General features: G+C 39.2%; 1 protein-coding gene across 1 annotated transcript; it reads right to left on the bottom strand.

The window, feature by feature from the left end:
• Positions 1-142: 142 nt before the first annotated feature.
• On the bottom strand, positions 143-26,074 carry ITM2B (integral membrane protein 2B). Its single transcript, XM_050951339.1, has 6 exons — positions 25,780-26,074; positions 14,515-14,643; positions 10,182-10,388; positions 7,591-7,701; positions 4,035-4,185; positions 143-2,679 (listed from the first exon to the last, which is right to left on the bottom strand). Exons 1-6 carry the CDS (start codon positions 25,876-25,878, stop codon positions 2,591-2,593), a joined length of 786 nt encoding a protein of 261 aa, XP_050807296.1. The 5' UTR covers positions 25,879-26,074; the 3' UTR covers positions 143-2,590.
• Positions 26,075-27,275: the final 1,201 nt, after the last annotated feature.

Genomic DNA, 27,275 nt, shown 5'->3' with positions numbered 1-27,275 from the left:
GATGCAGTATGTCTGTTCTTATGTTCTTACAAGGTTAACCATTATCTTTTGTGGAAAATGGAAACAATATGCACGTGAATCAGCACGAGACATGCTTCCAAGCACATCAACATGACTCATGAAAAAAACAGTTCCAAGAATGAACCATTAGCCGTTTCCTGGCATTTATTTAATTTTTTTTTGTAAATGCACAAAATACAACATCCTGAAAGATTTTAAGTTAAATTATCCTTACTGGGTTTTTTACTAATTTTCATGTTTGCCTTATAACATCAAAAACAGGCAAAATTTCTTTTCAGATGTCATTATTATTTAGATTTCCTACCACATATGAACATATCCATTCTAAAAATAAACTGTCAATTAAACCAACTGTAGAATGAACAGATTACATTGTATACTTAAGATAACCTTCCTCTGCAGCAAATATTTTTCCCTGACCCAAAGCAGTCACAATAGCAGGAACCTTGCTTGCAGAGTGTTTACAATAGCAGGAAGCTGTTCTGAATCCACATAATGTATCCTCCCACAGCATTAATAAAAGATCATTTAAGAGATAGAAAGTAAGAGAGAACTCAGTTCAGTTAAGAAACTTTATATTAATGTAAGATACAGACTCCGATAATATTACATTATTTTTAAAAATAGGCATACATCAAGCAGCTAAACATTGGCATATTTTCCCTAAGTATTCCTGCTTTCTAATATATCAATGTCCAAAAATCAATATAGTAAATAGGGTCCAGTTCCCTTGCCCTCAAAAATGGATCTCTGGAGGTTCTCCTAATGACCTTTTGTACGGGAGGTCGCATACTTTTTTAACTTTAATCCAGCCTTGAAATAGCAGCAAGGAAAACAAATAAAAGTCTTGGGCCAGAAATTTGAAACTTACATGCTTAGAGTTCATATTTGAGCACCTAAATAAAAGTGACCTGATTTTTAAGGATTATGAGAACCTACAGTTTCTATCAGTTTCTCTGGGAATTGTGAGTGCAACACTCATGGAGAAGGGAAGAGAAAATTAGGCCACTTTTACTGTAGGTGACTAATTATGAATTTAAGGACCAAGTCCTCAGCTGGCATACATCAGTCTATCTCCAATGACCTTAATGGAGCTAAGCCAATTTACACCAGTTGAGGACGTGGGCTTAGGTGTCTAACTTTGGGCTCCTAAAGTTAGAAGTTTTATTCTTAGTTTTTAGAATTCAAGTGTTTTGTTTGTCTGTGATAAATATAATATATACATACATAAAAAACAGTTTTTAAAAAACAGCTTTAGAAAATGTTAACATCTTAGGTAATCTTATACTAAGATGTTTTTATATGAGGGAAATGTCATCAGAGCTTCTTTTGCAGGGAATCTTTGTATTTGTATTTTATCAAAGCTGCAAACATATCAAGGCTTAATGTGCTTTATTAAAAACTGATTATATAAAGCAGTTTCACACTGATGACCAACAACTTTGCTAATATATTTGCATACCTTTGCCATGGCTGACACAATCCTATCTCCAAAGTTAGTATGAATGCTTTGTATTATACAGCTATTGAATGCAATATGCAGATTTACAAATATACAATGACAGTAAATTATGGTGATAGAACAAGAGTTTATTAAAAATTAACCAACTATGATGAGTAAGCCAACCTTAGGTCTTCTCTTATTATGGTATGTGCAGTGTAAAAAACACAATTTAAATGGGTAGCACAATACTCATTTTAAATGAACAGCCAAAATGAACAGTGTGCTTCTTATTGACCTTCCATATTACAATAATGTACTGTATTTTGATTTAAATTCACCACTCATTTAAGAAAGCTATTGGTGGAACAAATCATCTAATTCTGTCAAATTTCTGGAGAATATATGGCTTCATTCATGTGGAACAAGCATTAATTTTTCCCTAAATTAATTATAGCAAAAGAGAACCCAAGAAGACTTTTAGACAAACAGGTTTGTAAGATTTATTTTCCATTGCACATACATGGATTATATAAAAGTTAGTAACAAGTTACTGCTTAATTTCCTTACATTTTCTAAAGATAGGTACAGCAGACACTTGCCATATTAAAACATCAAGTTAGAAATCAATTTGAAAAAGGTAAATATGACAATATTTAAAAAAAAAACGAATTGCACATTTTAGTAAGGGGAAATTCAAATATATGTTTATCTATATGCTGTAACAAACTATATAGCTTAGAATATTACAGTTAGAAATAGTTCTTTCAGTCCGTTTGTACATATTTTTCTCCAGATTAATAATTCTTTTCAATTTTACTTAATTAAAACTGGCAGATATTTCAGAGACTTTATCTTCCTCGCAGTATTCAAGATTCATCACATGAAATGCACTAGTAACTAAGACATTACGCAATTGCTATTCAAATATAAAAAGGGCACCACACTTGAAAATAAGAAAAAACCCTAAAACATATTTAAAATTTATGAGATGAAAAGTTTAAGATGTTCAGCAATAAAGCCCTGTCCACTACTTACGTCAAAGATTTTAAAAAATAATCACTGCACACAATACAAAGTGGGATCATACTGTAATCTTTCAGTCTTCTGTTACAGTAATATTCTCCATTACTGTTCACAAATGAGTGTTTCTATAGCAAACCTATTCTCAAAGTGTCGAATCTTTCGGCAATTGGTGGCTTCACGCTTTTGAATTCCTGTTTAGAGTTTGGAGAAAAGGGGGAGGGAGGGATGACAAATGAGATAGAGTGATGCATATTAGGAAGAATTAAAGTATTAGTCCATTTACTGTAATAAGAAGGTACCAGAGGTTCCTCTCAATTCACTTTCAAATCAGAAGCAAACAGAGGAATATCAAATTTATCAACACTTTAGGGATCTATTATTTACTTGTGTCCCTTATTTATCATGGGATCAATTAAAGTGTTCATGTTTTTTAAAAAGGATTGTTTGTAATCATTTTTACAAAATAGTTAATTTTTCCCCATCTGCCACCTTCCCAAACACAGTCAGCAATCTGACTAAGTTACTCAATTAATTTAGTTCAGTGTATGCTTGTAAACTTCTCCTTCCACATTAAACAAATGCTGAACAACTATGCGTCTGACAAAGTGGGTATTCACCCACAAAAGCTTATGCTCCAATACGTCTGTTAGTCTGGATCTGTAAAAAGCGACAGAGTCCTGTGGCACCTTATAGACTAACACGACTACCCCTCTGATACCTAACAATTATAATACTTCATTTCTCTAGGCTCTTGAATCTGAGATTTTCAAAGAGCTTTCCACAGACAAATAATATAAGTTTTACAAGATCCCTGTAAGGTAGACAAGTATTATTCCTATTTCACAGATGCAGATTAGGAGGTACAGAGCAGTTAAGTGACATGGCCAAATTTACACAAAACATCTAGGACAAATTAATCAGACCATAAGACCATCCTTTCGATACATGAAAAATTGAACCATAAAGTGTGTACATGTTTAACTATTCTGACAGTTATAATTACTGATGGTAAAAGCCACTATTATTAGCTTTGTGTTATTTATATTGCAGCTGACTGAAAATCTTCTGCCAAAATACTTTTTCCAACACAAAATGTTTTTTCAACTAAACAAACTGAGAAAATTTTCATTTTCTTAAAAATCCTTTTCAACTTTGAGGGCGGAGGATTCAAGGAAAATGTAAAGAAAAATTAATGGGGAAAAAGATCATTTTATATTGCATTCATGTTTCAAGTCTTCAAATTTTTTAAGGTCAGGCTTGACAAAGCCCTGGCTGGGATGATTTAGCTGGGAATTGGTCCTGCTTTGAGCAGGGGGTTGGACTGGATGACCTCCTGAGGTCCCTTCCAACCCTGATATTCTATGATTCAGGATTAATACCCCATCATGCTAATCTCTGTGTAAACAGGAACTTCAAAGAGTCAATGACAGCAAGACCACTCTAAATTTTAATCTGAGAGGTATTGTCTTCAACATATCTGGCTATTTATTGACTAGAAACATTAACTTTTCCATCAACACAAGATAACATTCTCAAGAGACTTTACCTTTCATGATTTCTTTGCGCTGTAGTTTATAGGTTTCCTTGCCACGGCACAGACGATAAATAAAGAACCCCAACTGATCCACATTTTCAATGCGATCAGTAACAATCATCTGTTCATGAATCAGATAGGACTGAGGCAAGTATGTTCCAGCCTACATTAACAAAAAGGCAACAGTTCATTATTAGAAGTGCAATCATCATTCTTCTGCTAAGTACACACAAGATAATTCAAATCAATTTTATATACTCTCAAACAGCAGCAGTTCTATGCAAACGAGGATTTGCAGACTTTCAAAATACGTAGTACATACAGAATTTTCTTTTAAACATCAGGAATGTGACTGCATTTTAGTGCAGATATTTAAGAGAGAATAAAATAATCATATAAAATATCACAACATTTTCACAACAGGAAACATTGACGTATAGTGTCTTCCATTACAATAATTAAATCTATATCATTTTTTTCCACACAAGAGAAGCAAATTATCTCCAATTAAGGTTCATTACTGTGGGTCAAATCTTGCAGTCTTTACTGACCACACACAATCACTTACTAGGGAGTCAACTGTTTCCAATACAAGCTTTGTCCAAGTAAAGACTGCAGAAACATGCATGAGGTTAGTACTATCTTGCTGACTGACGGAGGCCCCAGGGATCAGTAGTTTACTACTATCCTTCTGCATTCTGTTAAGTTTAAAATAGGCGGATCCCAAACATTTTCATAGCACAGGCCACAACTTAATGGACTGTGAATGGGAGGATAGATGGTCCATAAGACAATCACATAACATCCTTGTGGCAACTTTACCAATTGTTTAAATAAAAATATATTCGAAAGTATTTTTTCCTGTATGTTTGCTTTAAGGTCAGCTATTACCAGAAAGTAAGGAAAGCCCAAATAATGTGACTATTGAGCTCTCCAGAGACCACCAGCAAAAACTCTGCAGACAACAGTTCAGAAAGCTGGTTCAGAAAACAGAACTAGGGCCCCATTCCTCGTCCATCTGGAGTCCAAAAGAGTTTTGCCATTGATTTAAAAGAGAGAGTACAATCAGGCTCTATTGCATGTTTCTGTCAGAGCAGAATATTCACAGGAACAAAAATTGGCAACTCTTTTAAAAGTTGACTTTATTAAAACGTTATCCACAAATAAATCAATCGGTCTTTCTAAAATGTGACTGAGTGGAAAGAGATTCCATTTAGTATAATTCCTATTTCTGACATTAATGAAGAGGGAGTTTTTAATCTATTTTTCACTTGTGAGTTCAAACACTTAAGTTACTTTTAAAAAAGCACCTTGGAATCCGAAGAAACAGCTGCACTGCATCCAGAAAATTACATTAGCATAGAATATAGTGTAGCTGGCTAAAGATTTTTATTTTTATTGTCGATAAGCCACTTACGAGTTTCTATTACAAACCAGAGATTAAGGACAACAATATTTTTTCAGTCCAAGCAGCATGTTTAAACAAGCTGATTAAGAGCTGTTCTTTTTAGCACCAGGGTAGTGATTATATAATATTTACTTTGAAATGTAAAAATATTCCTGACCCCATCTGAAGAGGCAAACATAAGTGAATTGTTTTTTTTAGCTGACCTTGTAGTTCATTAAACAATGAACAGCCTTGTTATTTAAACAAATAATTTATAAGTTCAGGTGAAAAAAAAAGTTTGTTTTCCACAGAAAGAAAATAAAGATTGTTACAGTAGAGACACTGCATATTAAAAGTACACCATATCGTAAACTGCAATCTAAAATAATATAGAACATAAGAAAAACAGATTACTCTCTACTGTAGTTGAAGGAAATTCTACATTCTCACTTAAGTGCTTTAACTGCATACTACAGATCAGGGAATATCATAGCTATAAATTATTCCTGCAGCATATTTGTCCATATACATAGATGTACAGAGTTTAATGCCAAAAGGGACCACTGGATCATTTAATTAGACCTCCTGTATATCACAAGCCATTAAGTTTCATGCAGTTTTATCCCCGTACTGATCCCACCAATTTGGAGTTGGCTAAAGTAGATCTTTCAGAAAGGCATCTAGTCTTCCCTTGAAGAGATCAAAAGATGAAGAATCCCTCCCTTGGTATTTTGTTCCAATAGTCAGTCACTCTCACTGTTAAAAGTGTGTGTCTTATTTTGACTTTTTCTGGCTTTAACTTCCAGCCATTGGTTCTCATTAGGTTTTCTCCATTAAGTTAAAGACCCAAGGCTTAGCAGAATTCTATTTATAATTTGAACAGACAGTATCTAAGGTTTTTTTTAAGTTTTTATTTTTATCTATTTAAATTTTCACAGTCCTGGGAAATTATGGGAGTGTCCAACAATAATTATTTAATGACAATAAGTGTTGATTCAAATATTTAAAGCTTTTTACCTGTTAAAACACAAATTGTCAACATCACATGTAAAATATACAAAGTAAATATCCTTAAAATCAGATTCTAATATGTTTTCAAGAAGTATTTTTTTTACGTTGCCTATCTGAAAATTTTATCATTGATGGAAATATTTTTGTTGGTTTGTGTGCGTGCTGAAATTGATGTTTACTGATAAAAATCTAATCCTCCCAAGTTTAACTGTAATCAAGTCACCTCTCAGTCTTCTTTCTGATAAACTAAACATATTGAGTTCCTTACTTCTTTCAATGGAGGGCACTTTTCTCCAGCCCTTGAAGAAATTTTTTTGTGAAGACTAGAACTCTATAGAGTATCCCAGTATGAGCCTCACCAATGCCATGTACAGAAATAAAATCATCTCTCTGCTTCTACTCCTCCGTTTATACATACAAGGATTGCATTAGCCCTTTTACCCCACATCTTCACACTAGGATCTTATATTGAGTTGCTTTCCAGGGATGCAGTCCCCCATTCTGTAGGTCTAGATTGCATTCCTTGTTCTAAATGTATAACTGCATTTAGCTGTATTAAAATAAACACTTTTTGTTTGAATGGGCCCAGCGTACCAAGCGGACCAGATCGCTTTGTATGACTGCCTTGCCCTCATCGTTATTTACCAGTCTGCCAATCTTTATGTCATCCGCAGATTTTATTAGAGATGACTTTATATTTATTTCCAGATCATGGATGAAAATGTTGATTAGCATCAGACCTAGTACCAATCTTTGCAGAAATCCCCTTGAAATACCCTCATTCAAAGATTTCCCATTGACAACTACTTTTTGAGATCTGTCTGTTAGCCTACTCTTACTCCATTTAACATGTGCTTTATCAATACTGTATAGTGCTATTTTTTTAATCAGACTGTCATGCAGTATTAAGTCAAATGCCTCATAAAAGTCTAAGTACACTACATCTCTGCAGTTACCTTTAATCAACCAAATATGTAATCTCAAAGAATGACACTCTATTCCCAAATCTGTAAATCCTTTAAACTGAACTCCTCTGAAGATTTAAGTTCTTTAATGGGGAGTTAATTTTTCAAAAGCACTTCTGATATGTGAACTCCAGTGCTTGTGAAAATAATATAAACATGTTTCTCTTTATTATATATAACAAAACCACCTGCAGTTCAACCATACCTTTATGTTGATCAGCAACTCCATGAAATTTTTTGGTGGCATAACAACTGAAGTGTTCAGAGGAATCACATAGCACTTATCCAAGCTAAGGTCGAGGTAGGCTGTCAGTCTCTGGTGAAGAAATGCATATTCTAATCAAAATCATTTAAATAATTCTAGGGTTAGCAACACAGTGTTAATATGCTCAATTACTGTCATATACTTGTTCTTCCTGTAAGTTGCAGTACTGTTAGTTATAAAGTGTGTTCTAATTTATTGAGTTTGGTGGTGGGATAGAAAGAAAAAGGCAATCCCAATATCAGGTTAGCTAGAATACAAATTTCTGCAAGTCAATAGGTACAAGGTAGTTCAGACTTTTCAGTGCATCTGAGCTGTCCGAGGTTAAGTGCGGTATTTATTTAGTCTTGTTGCTTGTATTTTAAAATATGAGGGAGAAATCTTAAAGTACAAATCTCCCTTTCAGAGTTCAGTGAAACATGACTGGAAGAGAACACACAATAGAAAATACCAGATGCTATACATACAAATATTTTATTCTTCCAAAATACTGTGTAGTTAAAATGCTAGTTTACTGATATATTTGGGAAATACTAGCAACCTCAAAAATACAAAAAAAAAAAAAAGGTGTCAAACTTGCAGAATCTACATTTTAAACCAGTAATTTATGGTCTCTGGATTATCCAAAGGGTAATATTTGCAATAGTTTATTAAACTATAAGGCTAACAGATTCTTGAACTAGAAGGTCTTGAGGCACCATTAACTAAAATTGTTTTTGCTAAGGAAGGGCAATATATTATGTTCAAGAGTTCAGTCTTGCAACATCCAACATTTTTTGTGAGTCATGTATTAAATACAAAGAACTAAGGGCCCCAATCCTGCAAACACTGTTCAGCATAATGGATTACTACTATGTCTAGTCTATCTGTCAAAGTACTTATAGCAAAAGTTTGTAGCATTGGACTTTAAGTTAACAAAGCATTAAGGCTTAAGAATAATGAAGTATAAAATGTGAGGTTCTTACAGTCACATTACATTTTATTTTCTATTGCTATTTTTCCTCACACAGCTTCACATTTCTTATTGCCTGATCCAATGCCTAATGAAATCAATAGGAATCTTTCTATTATCTTCAGTGCACATTTGATTAGGCCTTAAATGCATACTACAAAATATATTTTATCACCTATTATATATTTCTACGGCTCCTCTCACCATGGTAGCATATCTGTGTAGGATTTGCATTATGCCAAGTTATCATTGCTGTGGGAAATACCTTTGTCTTTCCTATTTTTATTTTACTTATGCAACATTACTATTATACAGAATTGAAATGGGCGTTGAAGGTCAGATCTCACTTTGGTATATGAGGTGCCAGCCTTTATTTCTGTCATGCCAAGTAGAGAAAGTGTGAAGTGTGATGTGAAAGAAGCTCTGCTGCAAATCTTAAATATTTACTGAACATATTTAGAAATAAATTTTTCTAATCACATGATTATTTAACCAATGTTTTTCCCAAACTTACTTACAAATGTTAGGCAAAATGAGCACTAACTATTAAATTCATGTTTAGACATGTTTGAGTTCCTACAAAAAAACCATGGCAATGATTTTACACAGTAGGAAAGTGTTCTTTTTTTCAGCCTTGCACAACGCAAAAATAGCTCAACAGTTTTTCCTCAAGCCTTGAGCAGCAGCAGCAAGAGTCACATTTCAGTGAAACCAGGCGTGGACTATTTAAGCATAATGGGATAATTTTCAGAAAGCGGAAAGAAAGAAAATGGGTTTTTCCAACTAACTATGATCACTGAGAGAAAGCTGTAGCATTACACAGATGTCTTGCAAAAATTTTACTCCTACGATGTGCAACAAAGATACTTATTGACAAAAGATAGACTAAAAGTACTTCAGTAGTGCTCAGTCATGCCTTTAAAAGCAGTGGGTGGCCTGTGGTGGAAGCAGAGTGCTTCCCGAGAGCTCCCAAATGCCCAGGCTGGGGTCTGGCTGCTGCCATGCATCTTAAAGTCAATACAGAATGTACTGCCCTTCACAGCCCATCAGCCGTATCCTTGCTTTTCACGGTCCCCTTTGGAATAGTTAGCTTCATTGAAAGCACTACTGGATGATAGTGTTTGAGCTTAGGTGAATACGACTGTGAATATGACCAGCCCCTGCACATGGAATGAAGGCTTCTTCTACCCTACATTCATCACTACTGTTGCTGATCACAATATGGCTTCATTTATTTTCAGCAATAAGATTAAAATTTTCTTCACGTTCTTGTATTATGACAAGGAAATGGATGTGTTTGGTTTTTTTCCCCCTCTCTTTTCATGAACAAGAACACTTTATAAATGGTGGCTTACAGACCAGGAGAACAGCAAGATCATAAAATGTGCACTCTGTACACAAGGTTTAATAATTACTTCCAGTTTCTGAATACCAAAATATTGCAGAGCTCACACTTTCACACCAGTAAAATAACTGAAATAGTTAGAAACCACACAGATTAAGTTGATAAAAAAAAGCATTTTGAAATTTTTTTTGTTTCGTTTTTAAATGCTTTCAAGGATTCTCGGCAGACGTTCCTTACCCGGTGGAAATCATGAACAATGTCTGCTGGATCACTGTCAGCAAATTCCGGGACAGGCACACTGATGAATTCAACATCCTCCTCTTCAAGTATCTGAATGTTTTGCTCAATTGTCTGGTAGAGAGCTGCTGGAGCACGTCCATCAGGCTCAGTCAGAGTTAAGTCATCTTCAATATATTTTATTCCACAGAAATACACACCACTTTGCTAAAAAATAAATAAAATAATCCAAAACAAACAACATTTCAGCAGGTTTATAAAAAATTGTAAATGTGATCAACGGCTATGCAAACTTCCTCAGATAGCGATGTCACTGCACCTTAAACACTACTCTACACTCACACGGCTCTTCCATTCTCAAACTTCTCCTGAGCAGACACTGCCCATCATCAAGCCAATCAAGCCATCATTATGCCAATTTATTTAGTTCATAAGCCTACACTGGATCAATTTTAGACAGCACAGGTCTTCTAGATAGCTTGAGTAAGAGATTAAGGGCCTAAAGTGAAATCCTGGCCCCTCTGAAGTCAATCAGAATTTTGCCATTGACTTCAGGGAAGCCAGGATTTCATACCTGGTTTTTAACCTGGCCTTACATTTGCACTAACAAATTACTACAGGTGCAAATAAGACATGCATACCTCTAATTACATTATTTGTGAGCAGAATAAGGTACTTAAAAGTTTTCATGCCTAAACTTGTGCTAAAATTGTAGTATTAAATAATCAGGTCCTTAAATATTATATTTGATTACGTTTTATGTTCTAGCCTAAATCCTTTCTAATTCATTTATTCTGACTATCCAAAACATGTTCAGGAAGTCCTTTATAATCTTGAAAGTTTCCTAAATTTAAGACTTTTTAAGTTTGTTTATAAATGAATTCATTTCTGATGTTTTAAACTACAGCTGTCTTCACTCACAAGCTGTAGCCTGTCAGCTGTATACATTATTTGCAGCAGGACCACTCTCACCTGAGCTACACTAACTCCAGAGGAGTTAACTTGGGTGTAGATAACTCAGGATACGTCTACACTACGGGATTATTCCGATTTTACATAAACTGGTTTTGTAAAACAGATTGTATAAAGTCGAGTGCATGTGATCACACTAAGCATATTAATTTGGTGGTGTGCGTCCATGTACTGAGGCTAGCGTCGATTTCTGGAGCATTGCACTGTGGGTAGCTATCCCGTAGCTATCCCATAGTTCCCGCAATCTCCCCTGCCCACTGAAATTCTGGGTTGAGATCCCAGTGCATGATGGTGCAAAAACAGTGTCGCGGGTGATTCTGGGTAAATGTCGTCACTCAATCCTTCCTCCGTGAAAGCAGTGGCAGACAATCATTTCGCGCCCTTTTTCCCCTGGATTGCCCTGGCAGATGCCATAGAATGGCAACCATGGAGCCTGTTTTGCCTTTTGTCACTGTATGTGTACTCAATGCTGCTGACGGAGGCAGTACTGCAGTGCTACACAGCAGCATTCATTTGCCTTTGCAAGGTAGCAAAGATGGTTACCATCCCTATTGCACCATCTGCCATTGTAAATTGGCGATGAGATGATGGTTATCAATCATTCTGTACCATATACAACTGGAAATTGGTGATGACGGTTATCAATCATTTTGTACCGTCTGTAATTAGAAATTGGCGATGATGGTTATCAATCATTTTGTACCATCTGCTGCTGTCATGGGTGCTCCTGGCTGGCCTCGCTGAGGTCGGCCGGGGGCGCATGGACAAAAATGGGAATGACTCCCCGGGTCATTCCCTTCTTTATGTTTTGTCTAAAAATAGAGTCAGTCCTCCCTAGAATATGGGGCAAGTCTACTAGAGAGCCAGAGAGCACAGCCGCTTCGGGTCAGAGTCCCAGAGATCCCACAGAAATGATGAGCTGCATGCCATTCTAGAGGGTGCCCCTGCAACAACCCCACCCATTGCTTCCCTCCTCCCCCAACCCTCCTGGGCTACCATTGCAATGTCCCCCCATTTGTGTGATGAAGTAATAAAGAATGCAGGAATAAGAAACATTGACTTTTTAGCGAGATAAAATGAGGGGGAGGCAGCCTCCAGCTGCTGTGATAGTCCAGGCAAGACATTAAAGGGTGGGGGGGAGAGGAGCGCAGCCTCACGCTGCTATGATCGTCCAGGGGGTACAGAATCTTTTCTTTAGACATGAACGCGGGGGGGGGGGGGGGGGGAGCTGATGGAGCTCAGGCTCCAGCTGCTATGATGAGGACGGTTACCAAGCATTTTGTACTGTCTGCCAAGAAGTCATTCCCATTTTTACCCAGGCGCCCCTGGCCGACCTCACCAAGGCCAGCCAGGAGCACTCACAGGATGATGATGGTTTTCCCCCATTTTGTACTGTCTGACATCAGGAAAGGAAGGGGAGGGGATGCTGCTGTTCAGCGCCGCAGCATCGCGACCACCAGCATGCAGTAGATATACGGCGACATTAAAAAATGACAAGAAATTATTTTTTTCCCTTTTCTTTCATTGGGGGGGGTGGGGGCTAAAATGACGATATACACCCTGAACCACCCTGGACAATGTTTTTGACCCTACAGGCATTGGGAGCTCAGCCAAGAATGCAAATGCTTTTCGGAGACTGTGGGGACTGTGGGATAGCTGGAGTCCTCAGTACCCCCTCCCTCCCTCCATGAGCGTCCATTTGATTCTTTGGCTTTCCGTTACGCTTGTCACACAGCACCGTGCTGTGGACTCTGTATCATAGCCTGGAGATTTTTTCAAATGCTTTGTCATTTCGTCTTCTGTAACGAAGGTCTAATAGAACAGATGTGTCTCCCCATACAGCGGTCAGATCCAGTATCTCCTGTAGGTCCATGCTGGAGCTCTTTTTGCATTTGAGACTGCATGGCCACCCGTACTGATCAGAGCTCCGCGCTGGGCAAACAGGAAATGAAATTCAAAAGTTTGCGGGGCTTTTCCTGTCTACCTGGCCAGTGCATCCGAGTTCAGATTGCTTTCCAGAGCGGTCACAATGGTGCACTGTGGGATACTGCTCAGAGGCCAATACCGTCGATTTGCGGCCATGCTAACCCTAATCCGACATGGCAATACCGATTTCAGCGCTACTCCTCTCGTCGGGGAGGAGTACAGAAATCAGTTTAAAGAGCCCTTTATATCGATTTAAGGGCCTCATTGTGTGGACGGGTGCAGGGTTAAATCGGTTTAACGCTGCTAAATTCAGTTTAAATGTGTAGTGTAGACCAGGCCTCAGGCTAACACTGTAGTGCAGACAAGCTCTTAGACTTGCTCCTGGTAACCACAATATAGCTTACATCACTCTGAATTTCATCTACTGAATCTGATAAAGTCTAAATTGGTACAATTCACAGAGAAAGCCAGGATCCAGAACAGAACAGTAAGAACAGAACAGAAAGATATAAGAAGATGCAAGTTAAATTAGACTCCTCCAGCTCCTCTGTGCTGTTTGATCAGTTTAGACTTCTGTAGACATTAGCAAATGGACGTAAATAGGTCCAAAAGGATCAAGTGTCTGGAAATCAGGCTGTTAGGGAATGGGATTTTCCTGGGAACCCTCCATGCACAGATCTTGCTCCTCCCACAAAGAGAAAGTAAGAGTGTCAGCTGCCGCCATGGCACTGTTTCCCACCCTTGGCCAAACACAGTGTGTTCCACATGGCTGGAGTCTGTTTCGGGGGTGGGGAGGGATTGGATGTTAGGCAGACAGACATATTAGCTACCCCACCAGCCCCATGAAATTCAGGGTCTGTATTATCATAATTCTCACAGAATCCCCATGAAGTCACAGGGGCGTCCCTTGTAGCAGAGCTCCAATGGAACTGCACTGCCAGGGAGTCAGAGCCAATGCAGGGTGTAAGGCTTCTGTAGAGATAGCTCTGGAGTCCTGCAGATCCCAGGTTCAGGGGCTTGCTCTACAGCCTACTTCACAGGGGGATGCGGGCAAACCGCTCTTCCCAACTGAACAATAGGGGAGAATTTTGTGGAATTTCCTGCCCCAGAAGTCTCTCTGAGTGTTTCCTGTGGGAGCAATAATGTGGCCCAAGGAGTCTTATACCACCTTACACATTCCCTCTGAATCTGGTCATACGTGGAGGAGAGTAATTTATCCCAGAGTGAAACTGCCAAAGATACCACTCTTCTTGAATTCCCAAATGGCCTATCAAAGGAGGAGGATTGAAAATAATTTCTGAAAAAACTATACATCCAGCCCTTAAACCTAGAGAAGAGTAAATGTGAAGAGAGAGAACCAGTAGCACTCTCTCGCTCACTCTCTACTAAACGCAGTGCATACAGTCCTTTACTACACAAAATGTATGTAGCTTACCTGGAATGCAAAATATTTGTACAGATAGGCACCACCAAGTATCACACCAGCAAGCATAAAAGCCACTCCAAAGCACATACACCAACACCAAGCCCTCCTCTGTCCAACAGGCACCACAGCTTCAGGGTCCTAGAAACGTATCAAAGGGAAATTGTCAACATAATATTCCAAAAGACACAAAAGATTGCGGCTGTACCTGTCTATTTAGTGTAAACATTTCCAACATCATTAGAAAATCTTGGGTAATTTTATTTCATATTCGGAAAAAAATACTTTAAACTTATTCCATGTTAAGGTTTACAGCAACACCACCTATGGTGAGGTTATGATGAGATAAAAACAACCATAAATGCTGCAATCTCTTACTGACATCTTCTTGGGCTGACCCATCAACTGGTTACTAACGTCAAAAGCATACAAGCTGAGGAGTCATGGGGAGAGTTCAGGAATGGTGAAGTCATTCGATGCATCATTTCTCTCACAGCTGAGCTTTTCACAGGTTGTGTCCAGAAAAGTATCCATTTTTAGGTTAATTTTTGTGAAACAATAGCATGTAAGAGACCTGGATTCAGATGAAGCATTAGGACACACTTCAGTATGGTACAATTTAAGAGATTTGAGGAATAAGAAGCTTAGGGCAAAATCTGGCCCCGTGATATACGACTGTGATAGGTGAAGAAGAGGGAAATGCATACTAGAACTCTTTTGAGCAACAGATTGCCAACTAAGGCAGTAGCCAGTTCCCTATACTACCAGCACAACTGAGCATTGTTAGGCCCCACTTTGTACATACTGTGCTACATGTGAGGGATGCACAATGCTCCTCTTTGGAGCAGTAGTAAGGAGTACCATATCATGCATTTCCTCCTCAAGCCATCTGGAGCTGGTGCTTGCAGGAGGACGCCTATGTCTATATCACATGATCAACATCTGGTCATATGTGGAGGAGAGTACTTTATCCCAAAGTGAAACTGCCAAAGACATCACTCGTCATGAATTCCCAAATGACCTATCAAAGGATGAGGACTGAAAATAATTTCTGAAAAAGCTATACATTCAGCCATTTGCATTTGGGGGGAGGAATAACTCAGTGGTCTGAGTGTTGGCCTGCTAAACCCAGGGTTGACAGTTCAATCCTTGAGGGAGCCACTTAAGGATCTAGGGCAAAAATCAGTACTTGGTCCTGCTAGTGAAGGCAGGGGGATGGACTCAATGACCTTTCCAGGTCCCTTCCAGTTCTAGGAGATAAATAAATAAATTGGAGATATACCTTATTTTATTTTAACACCTTTCACTTCTCTCATTTCTGCATAATTCAGTAAATGACAGCAGGATTTTGCCCTTGGTTTCTTAGGGTACATCTACACTGCCAAAAAACATCTGTAGCAGCAAGTCTCAGAACTCGGGTTTACAGGTTCGGGCTCGCACTATGGCACTACAAATAGCTGTGTAGATGTTCCCACTCAGTCTGGAGCTTGGGCTCTGAAACATCCACCTCCTCAGGTTTTAGAGCCCAAGCTCCAGCTAAGCAGGAACATCTACACAGCTATTTGTAGTACCACAGTGTGACCCGAGAGACTCTGCTGGGGAGGTGGGGTTTTCTGCAGTGTAGGTGTACTCAGAGTCTAACCCCTTCCAATCCATAACACTGACAGATAAATGTTAGAGTTTGCACCAGCAGAATGCAATTCATTATACCATTCCTACTGGAGATAACAAGAAATCATGACAATCAGGAAGACCAAAAATAGTAGTGCAAAATAAAAGTGGAAAAACTCTAGACACCCCGTTTGCTAAGAGGAAGAAAAAGTTTTGTTTCAGAGTGATGGATATATACTCATATTTCAACAGATACTTTTCATGGCTTTTGGGTTTGTTTTCAGAGGACCCCAGGCAATTATTATAACAAGCTGTTATAGCATTTAATAACTAAATAAAATGTTGAATTTTTAAATATCAAAATTCTAATTGTAAAATATTCTCTATGTTGCTTTAATAGTAGTGTACAAATCAGTCACTCGCAATATATAGCAAGCTTCCATACCTACTTTTCTGCAAGGTGACAGCTGTCAACAGCAGGTTAGAAGCATTAACAGGATCAAAACTTTTCAAAAATAAATTCACAGCTTATGCTTCATTAATAAAAAAGCTTTTTATATTAACTTGCAGAGTGCTGCAAGAAGCAAATTAAGTGTATCTTTCTTCTGGCAGGTTTTCCATTTATTACAGCTAGATATCTCAGTGGTTTCTGTTCCAAAGACAGAACACTGTGAGCTCCTGGAAGATGCATTCTCTTGACCTGAAATGTAGGTGTTATAAACATAAGCTATAATCAAACCTTCTAGACCAATACAAATGTTTCTATGGCAAGCATAAACAAATTCTAACTGAAGCAGAGTTTTTAACTGATAAAAATTCCCCTGCAGCATTTGCAAGGTGTAACCTCTGTGCTAATACAGAAGATTCTGAAAGTGAAAATGGCTAGAAAACAGTATTAAAAATGAAACTGACTCACCACAGCATAAACAGTGAAATGTAGGTAGCAATTTTAAAAATCCTCTCAGTTTTAATTGTTACTTATCTAAGGATTTTTTCATTAGCTACATGGTTTTTAAACGGACATTGTTCCTTCAAGTGAAAGGCCGGGGATGAAGTTTAATACAAGTGAATTACCATGGGTATTAAGTTTCAGGTCAGTTTCTGATTCACTGTGGATTCTTCAGTCAAGTGTGTTCAATTATAACTCTAAGTCAGGTAAAGCAAGGATTTTTATTATTTTTATATTGTCCCTGTACTAGCAGGTAAATTTCATATTCTAAGACTTTTCAAACTATGAAGGACATCTATACACAACTTTTTTTTTAAATGCTGCCATTGAAATTGCTGTAGATTAATGAGGAAAATAGACAGCAAATGAGGCTTCAACACTCAGGAGAGAGGGATATTACATAAAAAATATAGCATATCCTGATTTTTAAGTTATCTCAAAACAAACTGATACTTAACTTTGTTTTAAAGAGAGTAGGGGGGAAATCCAAACAGCACTGAGAGAGAAAAGTCACTTGTTTATAGAAAACAAAGAATATTCCAAAATAGCTATTCAATTCAATTGACATAACAATGAAAAAACTGTGGAGGATTTTCCATTATGTACACCTAAGAAACCCCTCGGAATTGGACTTACACCACAAACTAATTTCTCATACACCAAAAGAACCTCCAAATAGATTCAAATTACTTTCAAACTTCTTCCAAGATAGTGTGAAGTTATTAATATTCCTAACCTAAATATTTTTGCTTTGATGTATGAATGATAGATGTGAACTTAACAGTCAATACATTCCCATAATCCTTCAATGTATAATCGCTACCATATACACTCGTTCATTAGCCTGTTTGTTTATAAGCCGACCCCCCAAGATGGTTAGGTAAAAATAGCAGAAACTGTATGACTTTTTCATAAGCCGACCCTATATTTCAGGGGTTGGCAAACTTTGGCTCTTGGCCATCAGGGTAAGCCGCTGGCGGGTAGGAACGTTTTGTTTACTTGGAGCGTTTGCAGGCATGGTGCCCCTCAGCTCCCTGTGGCCGCGGTTTGCCAATGGGAGCTGAGGGGCTCCATGCCTGCAGATGCTCCAGGTAAACAAAACAACAGTGTATCAGATATTAAATTCAATGACTCCATAGAGTTTAAAATCATCAAATTTTGGTGTAGACCCATTTATAAGCCGACCCTCGCTCTTTGATGCATCACTTTTTTACCAAAAATATTCAGCATGTGAACGAGTATATACGGTAAGTATTATCATTTGTGAATACATGCCTAGCAATGCTGTACTGAGATATTTCACATGTATGAATTGATTTGTAGCACTAATTTGCTCACAATCTGTTGCCAATTTTAGTGCACAGTTTCAAGTACAGTTTGCTTATTATTTAGGATAGCACATGAGATTATCACATCTCAGTAGAGCTAAACCACAAGTATCAGGCAACACTGAAAAACACTCTCTGTTAAATTAATGAATAATATTGATCTAATTTCCCTTTTTGAAGTGAATAATTACATACATCAATTAGGTATTAAATGGAAGCACTTAATATTTATAGTTTTGGTTATGTATAATTTCATTAATCCCACAATGCTAGATTATATTACTACTAATTGCTTGCTGCCCTATGACAAAGTGAATTTCCTGGAACACAATACCGTTTATGCTAAACTAGAATGACCCAAGAGCAAACTGCATCTCCCTATTCCGGAATAGACCCCTGCACCTCAGGATCAATACACCTTGAATACGAAATGGTGTTGTTGATGCCTACCCTCTGTTAGGGTGGTTCCTGCTTTGAAAGGAAAGCATTCATTTAGAGCAGTGGTTCCCAAACTTTAACAACCTGTGAACCCCTTTCACTAAAATGTCAAGTCTCATGAATCCCCTCCTAAAAATAAATATTTCCAGGGATTTTCTCCTTTACTTGAGTATAAATTATAAAAGCAGTCATCTTGGAAATATAATTTTTTGACATGATTATTACATAGTATTTATTATTATTAATCACTGCGGTATTTTTATTACGTTATGAAAATGGCAACACTTCCAAGATCTCACTTTCAAGCTTGTATCACTTTGAATAAGTCTGTTATAAGACAAGGCTCCTATGTTTCATCAAGGAGTATCAGATTTGAAACAGCATGAAGGTATTTAAAAAGCCAACTCAAAGAGTTCCTCCTTAAACAGGCATTCAGGTCTTGAGCAGTCCAGACAAACAACGCATGTTATAACAAAGCCTAAACTTGTTGTTCATAATAATTTTAAAAACAATACTAGCTGCTTATTTAATTTTTAAAACAGCAAAAAATATCCACCTCCCTTTCCATTTCTTATAAGGAGTCTTGAAGTTTAAATCTCCTCACGGTTGCTTTGCTTTGATCTGCTTAGCTCTTGGAAGTCCAGGGGCTCCAGGCTGCTGGCCCTGAGCTGCCTGGAGTCCCTAGGGACAGCTCTGTCCACCATTGGGAAATTTTTTCCCCCGAGAACCTCCTGTAACACTGCTTTTATAATTTATACTCAAGTAATGGAGAAATATGGAGAGAAAGTGTTTTTGTACACATTTAAGTGTCTGTAGTGTTTGTCTACTATATTTCAATTATATACAGAGCCAGCAAGTATACCATTAATGCTACTTTATTAAATTTCCAAAGAGTAATCAAAAACATTATTGGATCCAAAATAAATATCAACAGCATTCCTCAGAAAAGCCAAATGCTAAGTAAGCACCACCAGAATATATCAAACAAATGATGTGCTATTGGAAAGGGGGAAAAAAAAAATCATAAAAATAGTGAAATATTTACCTGTTTATAAGATTTGGTTGAAAAAAAAATTTTATAGAGCAGTTTTCCACTGGAAAATTAAGTTTCTTTGAAATCAAAGCATTTCACAGGAACATGTCAATTTTGAAGAATTTTTTCAACAGGAAAAGTCAAAACAAATAATTTTGACACTCTAATTTCAAGACAGTAAAAAATGTTTCATAATGACATGGTAAAAGTTTCAATTTCATTTTTATTTGTTTCAACTTTTATATATTAAACTAGTAATTTTATTATACTCTACATATACATATTAATTATAATTTATAATGTTATACTTTTGACTTTATCAGAATGATATGATTTGATAGTTTCAAACTGAAGTTTTCTGGAACTTTTGTTTTGCAGGAAATTTCAGCTTTTCACTCTGATTCAAAACAAAAACAAAGTTTCAAGTGTTAGAATTTCTCACAGAACAGCAACTGCAGATTCTAAACAGCTCTACTATTTACAGAGTACATTATATAGTTGTATAATGTTTACATTGAAGCGAAGTTCTTTAAAGCTTATTAGGAAAATATATATACACACACACACACACACACACCAAAAAGTGTACTTAGGGATATGATAGATCGGTGGTTTTCAACCTTTTTTTAATTTTCAGATCCCTACAAAATTTCAAATGGAGGTGCAGACCCCTTTGATAATCTTAAAACAGTCAGCGGACCCTCAGGGGTCTGCGGACCATAGGCTGAAACCGCTGTGATAGAACATATGTGAATGTTTGTAGAAACATGCATTTCAAAATTATTTTATGTCATCACCTGTAATGGCACATTATAGTACAATGCATGTTATTTTTCTAAGCACTGCATACTGTAAGGGCATATCTACTTATGGGAATACTATTTATATAACATAATTTTATGCAAAAGACAGTCCTCCAAATACATTTGAAAAAAAAAAAAACTTACCCAAGTATCAGGTTTGTTAATCTGACAACAGAGAAGATACTTAGAAATAGTTTATGTAAAACAATCTTCTGTGTGCCCATGTATCCTCCCTTCCATGCACTGAATTGATTTATCCTGAAATGGCATTCATGGACATCAACATCATTTTGTGGCTGGTAAGACAAACAACTGCCAAGGTAGTTATTGTGGTAGTGTAGTACAAATATCTTGTTTAAAATATAATATAAGTGTACTGGAAATGAGGGAAACTGTATTTCACCATCGCAAAGTTTCATATTTATCATTCAAGTCAGGAAGAGATTTAAAACAAGAGAAACACAAAAGGAAGTCAGATATGGACCATTTCCAAGAGCTCCTCTGCTCCAATATGTTCATTTCTACTGCTTGAAGAAAGATTTGCAACCAATGTTCCCAGCTCAAGATCAGAAAGTTCAAGAAATGAATCCGAAGTTTCCAAGCTATACCATTAACAGCAATTGTTTTTGGTAGCGTTCCAGTGAAACAAGGTTTTTTTTTGTTTTTTTGTTCTTTTTTAATTTGTAATTACTTTGTGTATATTGTTCACTCAATTGTTGGCAACATCCTCAAAGGAGCTTTAAAGCCAATTGTGCAAAGACCATCATGATGATGTTTTTAAGCAGGTATATTATTTAATCAGTAGTACAGATGACCATGCAAGAATTTACCTCAAAGGGTGGAAACCAGCCACTCATTTCCCTTTACTCCCTTTCCCAAGAATCTCAAAGTTAAAATAAATCTAAGATTCCTCATGCAGAAAAACTTTGCTAATGTAAAAGTCAACAACCTTGCCCCTCTCCCTCCTGCACTCATTCCAGGACGGCTGAACCGGACGGCCAAACAAGGAACCAAGACATTTGCACATCCTTTGGACCTGAACTGGAAGGTTAGTTATTTTCTTTTGAGGTCTGGGACAAATTCAGTAACACCCCCACCAAAACAGTGGGAGAGGAAGAGAGAAGTCAGCCTGCTCCAATTCTCTCTCTTATGTCTCTTTAGTACTGGCACCCTAAAATACACAGCAGACAAATCTATCATACTCCCGAGGCAGGCACAAACTGTCCAGTTTAGCCATCTACATTGTCAGAGGAAGGCTGGCAGAATTGCCTATCAAAGGCTTCTCCCTCCCTTTGGAGAGAGGTCAAAAGAGTCCCTACAGAGAAAACTTCTGCCGACAGGGATAGAGTTGCCAGACCTCCACCAAAAAATGATGCTACCAGGGAAAAGAAGGAAATATCTGTGGAATAAAAAGTAGCTACGTAAACTGCCCTATATATTTAAAATGAGTAAATTAAGTTTTCCTGACACCAAAACAAGCACCATGACATAGTATACAATGCCACTGCACCTTTACCTGTAATCTTAGAAGTACAGTGGCCTAAGATCAAAGACACGCTTATCCAAATCTAAGGTAACCAAAGACTGGCTATAACCCACCAAGGTGTGACTTCATCAAATATGGCTTGATGTGGTGAAGTTATGAAGACCTACAGCCTTGAATAAGTCAGGCTGGTGTACTGAAAGAACTGACCAACAGACTTTGAAGTTTGCTGAGGATCCAGAACACTTTAGTGGGGACTTATTCCACTGAGCAAGCTCTGTCAAATATCAGAAGGTTTCAGGCATCTCCATAAAACTTAAATCAGAGGTTCCGAATGGAATGCCTCCAGCAACTGTAAGTATTTTGCAATTCCAAAATAATATCTTGATAGCTAACTATGCAGACACAGAGATTAGGACTTCTAACTTGTTAAAAAAATTATTTATTTATTGATGTAACTGGTTCAAACACATTATTGTAAAAGTATTACACTGTGGGATCTCTTCTGTAAGAGAAGTTCAACAAAACGTTAGCATAAATTTCTATTTAAAATATCTCTCTCCCCTCTGCCACCTCCTGCAACTACATTTTTCATCATTCCCTTCTTCACAGGTTATTGGCTAGGTCCTCAGGTGTGCCTTGGCTGTTCTGTGCCACATCGCCAGCACACTTTGGCTGTAAACCCTGTTTAACCAGCCCAGGGAGGATTACCCCCCAGGTGATCTTGCAATAAAATACAGCTGAGGTAGAGAGCTGCTCCAGTACAATGCAATGAAGATGGCATGCAGCAGAGCAAGGCAATGCAAAAGGAGTTTTATGCCACCTTTGTGTACTACCACTCCTCCTGGCTTCAGCTTCTGTCTCTTTTGGTCATACCAGAGGATCTACCTTTGTACTTGAAGACCATCTGGTTTGTTATCCTCTCTCCTTGGAGTCTGGGGGTAAATGCTCACCATGCAATTACATATGCTTACCTCTGCCAATCTTCTTCCACTTTCCCTTTCCTTTTTTTTTTTTTTTTAAACCTGAGACCAGAATGTCTCCCAGGACTTTTTCAAATAAATAAATAAATAAAATTTTAAAAATTACAGCCGTGTATATTTTAGGTCTGTACTTGGGTTCTAGACCTATTGTTATCCTGCAATATAAGCTCAATATGTTACAAAAAACTAGCTTAATATACATGTTCTCATAACACCTTCATCTCCTTAGTAACTAAGCACCTTCCAGCACTGCATTAAACAATGTGACTAACATCTGTCATGTGTGGTTTATTCTCTCTCTCATCCTCTCCCTAGAGAGAATTGTGTGTGCAATATAGTTTTTTGTTTTGGTATGGTTTGGGTTGGTAATGTTTTAATGTGCATGTTGCTGTGTTTCTAGTAAAGATGACAAGGTTGAAGAAGTGAAAGTGGAAGGGAGATTTCTGGTGGTTCTTAGATCCTGTGAGAGTTCAATTACAAAACAGCATTTATCTCAATTCTGACAAGTCCACAGGTGGGTCTTGGGCAACTTCCTCTCCCAAAACCTCAGATTAAACATACTTTACTTAGAATTTCTTTTATTCCTGCTTTCACACATGCTTGAAGAGGCCATTTCAGGAAAATTCCTTGAGGCATGCCATTGAGAATGGGGACCAGTTCTGACAACTAACAGAAGTGTGGTCCAGGGCAGATTCAAAGCCCACGTCCAGACTAACCCGCTGTATCGGCGGGTTAAAATCGATTGCTCGGGGATCGATATATCGCGTCTAGTCTGGACGCGATGTATCGATCCCCGAGCGCGCTTACATCGATTCCGGAACTCCATCAACCCGAACGGAGTTCCGGAATCGACACGGAGAGCCGCGGATATCGATCCCGCGCCGTCTGGACGGGTGAGTAACTCTATCTTAGAAATTCGACTTCAGCTATGTTATTCACGTAGCTGAAGTTGCGTATCTAAGATCGATTTTCCTCCCCTAGTCTGGACGTGGCCGAAGTGCCACCATCCCTGAAGAATGCTCATCTGCTGCTGGAATTATTGCCTGGACAGCATCCTTTCCAAGCACTTTTTTTAAAACTGTTTTTTAAGCTCTTGTCAGACAGGTTTTGGCCAGTACATCTGGTAACAAGCAGAGGAACTTATAAGTAGCTACAGTGAAACTAGACAACCTTTTAATCTGTCTAGTAAATGTCTGACATTTCTGTTTCCAGACAAGCAAAACAGTGATAAACAGAGCAAAATTAATTTCTAATCCTGTACCTTACTCAGCTGAAACTACTAAACTCTACAGGAATGAGCTCTTAGTCCCATTCATGTCAACATGAAAACTCCCCTTGACTTCAATAAGGTAGAGTTTCAGCTCAGAAGTTTTGCCTGAGAAAGACTGGCCCTTAATTTGTACCACAAATATTTTCTTAAACAGCTATAGGTTTAGAAAACTGACAAACAGTATATTTCCAACAGACCCAATTACACAATTCAGATGTGCAATGCATAAAAGATTATAAAAGCATATGAAAACTGAAAGATGTTTATGATTAAGTGCATTATGCAATTTTAAAAGTCTCTCTGTCAGTTTTGGTTATTGTGGTTTTTTTAATGTGCAAAGTTTCATCCCAGACAGACACAAACTCCACCTCTGAAATTAAGATACAGCAGAAATATAATCAGATTTCCAATAACAGATCCACTGTCATAAAAAAGGAATAAATATCTAAAGCAATTTCCCACATGTATCAATGCACTCCAACACTGTTCATCTGATTGTCATCAGGTGGATTAATGTCTCATCCTGTGTCTTGCTGGACACTTTGCGTTTTTTCCATCCAACTTGTTAATATTTTGTAACTGATTAAACACACACAGGACGCTCTAACCTTGTCACTTTTGCCCTACTGCAGAAGAGACGTTTGGCTACGATCAAATACAGTTTAATATCGGATTCGTTCTCTATCCTTGAGCTAGTATATGTTGTATTTGCAGAGGGACGGACTCAATCTAATATATCTTTTCCTACGACTAACTACGCGGTTCCTAAACAAGAAACCAGCAGCCCCTTGCTGTCCTACCCCCTAGCGAACTTCAACGACGGATCCGGACCGGCCACCACAAAAGGAGAAGAACGTAACATAAAAAAGCCAAGTTGGCCGTAATCCAAGCGCTGTCGGGCTACAAAAAAACCCCAAAGTACAGGGAAACAGAGCTGTAAAGCTTGTTCTCACGTCAGCCATTTTAGAAGCCTGATCTGGCAAGGGGCTTGCTGGCCCCAGCATCGCAGCTCCTGCTGTTCCCCTCGCCCTGCATTTGGACATGTATCGTTAGCAGGCACCTTATTTGTCTTTCCCCAGGAGGCCTCGCGTCTCCCATCAATAAATCAGAGGCGGATGTGTTTGCAAAGTGTCCAGGCTGCAAAGCTCCCGTTCAACACTCCCTCTCCTCCCCCCGTTTTCACTTCCAGCTCTCAGCGGGGCTTTAGCTAACCCCCCGCGGGACAAAGCCCCTCGCCCCCCACCCCCGGATCTGACCAATGTGATTACTGATCACTCGCCTCCCCCTCTAAGCGGGATCCCCCGCTCCCCAGCCCGTCCACACACACACCCCCGCGTGCAGCTGGAGCAGGCCGCGGCCTCCCCCGCCCCGCGGCTCACCTTGGGGTCCGGGCCCAGGATGAGCACCTGGTTGTTCTCCTCGTCCTTCTTGGCTGCCTCCTTCTGCGCCAAGGCGGAGTTAAACGACACTTTCACCATGTTGGCGGCGGCGGCCCCAGCTGCTGGAGGGACAGGACCGGGGGGGAGGGGAAAGCGAGCCTGGGCGGCGGCGGCGGCGGGTTAAAGGGGTTCAAGGCTCGGGGCTGCTGCGCCTCAGGCTGGGACCAGCTCCCCTCGCGGTCCGGTCCGAGCGCTGAGGTGCGGGGCACTGCCGGAGCCTCCCGTGGGGGCGGAGAAAGGAGGCGGGGCCTGGCGGGGGGACGGGACAGGCTGGGCCCAGCCGCTGCGGTGGGCGGGGGCGCTGCCTGTGTGGGGGCGCAGCGGCGTCCTCTGCTGCCGGCCCCAAAGTGCGGGCACGGTCAGCGGGGCGCCGCCGTCCTGCTCCCCCAGATCTGGCAGCCCTGCACGGGGCTGGGAACCTCGCTTCAGGGGAGCAAATCCCGCTTCAGGGGCCCTGGGTGGGAGTCCTGCTACCGCCAGGCTTCTTGCTGCTTCGGGCAGCCCCTTTATTGCTGTCTCTCCCCCTCACCCCATCCGCTTGTTAAATCTCGTCTTTCAGGCCATGGACCTGCAGGGCGGGGTGGGGGCCCGAGTCTGCACAAAGCCCGTTTAAGTCGGGCAGGGGGGCTACGACGGAGATGTGTTTACAAGCTGCAGCCCTAGATTCTAGGGCAGAGACTGTTCAGTTACTAGGTGTAGTGCCTGGGTTGGTCAAGGTCTCTAGGCACAACTGTGATACAGATAACTAATGGGTCAGTGGTTCACAAACTGGGATGCGTGAACCCCTGGGCGTTCACAGGGGGTTCGGGGGGCGGGGGGAAATCGCTAATGGCAGACAGAGCTGCCCCTGGCTACTCCGGGGCCAGCAGTCTGGAGCCCCTGAACTTCAAAGAGCTAAGCAGCCTGTGCGTTGTATTAATAGCAATCTCAAACTGTTATTTTAGTTTCCAGAATCTCAGCTCTCATGAAAAAGATTTAAGAGTAAAGGTAAGCCTCTAGGTGTCATGGATGGGAAGAAAACCTCAAAAATGTGAGTGTAAAACTGTAAACCATGTGGAAATGGGTCTGCAGAAGCCTGCAACAATAGCTCTGAGGGATGTGAACTGCCCCATTCATCTCACTGAGGTGTGGTGATATAGCTACAGAGCTATGGTGCTGTCATGGTAGGGCCCATGAGCTTCTGGAGGATCAACCAGATGGAGCAGTGCTCTAGCACTTCAAGTGGCATATGGGGTCTCAACACCACTCATTCAAATTTAGCCCTGCTGCCCATCCATTTGGCCAAATTTCAGTTGTCTTGTGACCATGTGTGGAGGGGTTGCAGCATAACTCAAGTGTGGCCCAGTCACCCCTCCATTATGGCAGATAGGCCAAAGTTGAGTGAATGGTGTTGCAACTTGGCATGCAGGATCATGGGTCAAAACCAAAGTGGTACT

Source organism: Gopherus flavomarginatus, chromosome 1 (genome assembly GCF_025201925.1).
Source record: "Gopherus flavomarginatus isolate rGopFla2 chromosome 1, rGopFla2.mat.asm, whole genome shotgun sequence".
NCBI classification, from domain to species: Eukaryota; Metazoa; Chordata; order Testudines; family Testudinidae; genus Gopherus; species Gopherus flavomarginatus.
The sequence above is the reverse complement of the archived record's forward strand: the minus strand, read 5'-3'. Positions and strand labels throughout refer to the sequence as shown.

Coding starts and splice junctions, on each gene's coding strand:
- ITM2B (XM_050951339.1), bottom strand. CDS start 25,878: ATGGTGAAAGTGTCGTTTAACTCCGCCTTGGCGCAGAAGGAGGCAGCC. Junction 14,644..25,779: donor TCCTGGGCCCGGACCCCAAG/GTGAGCCGCGGG, acceptor ATACGTTTCTAG/GACCCTGAAGCTGTGGTGCC. Junction 10,389..14,514: donor ACAAATATTTTGCATTCCAG/GTAAGCTACATA, acceptor TTTATTTTTTAG/CAAAGTGGTGTGTATTTCTG.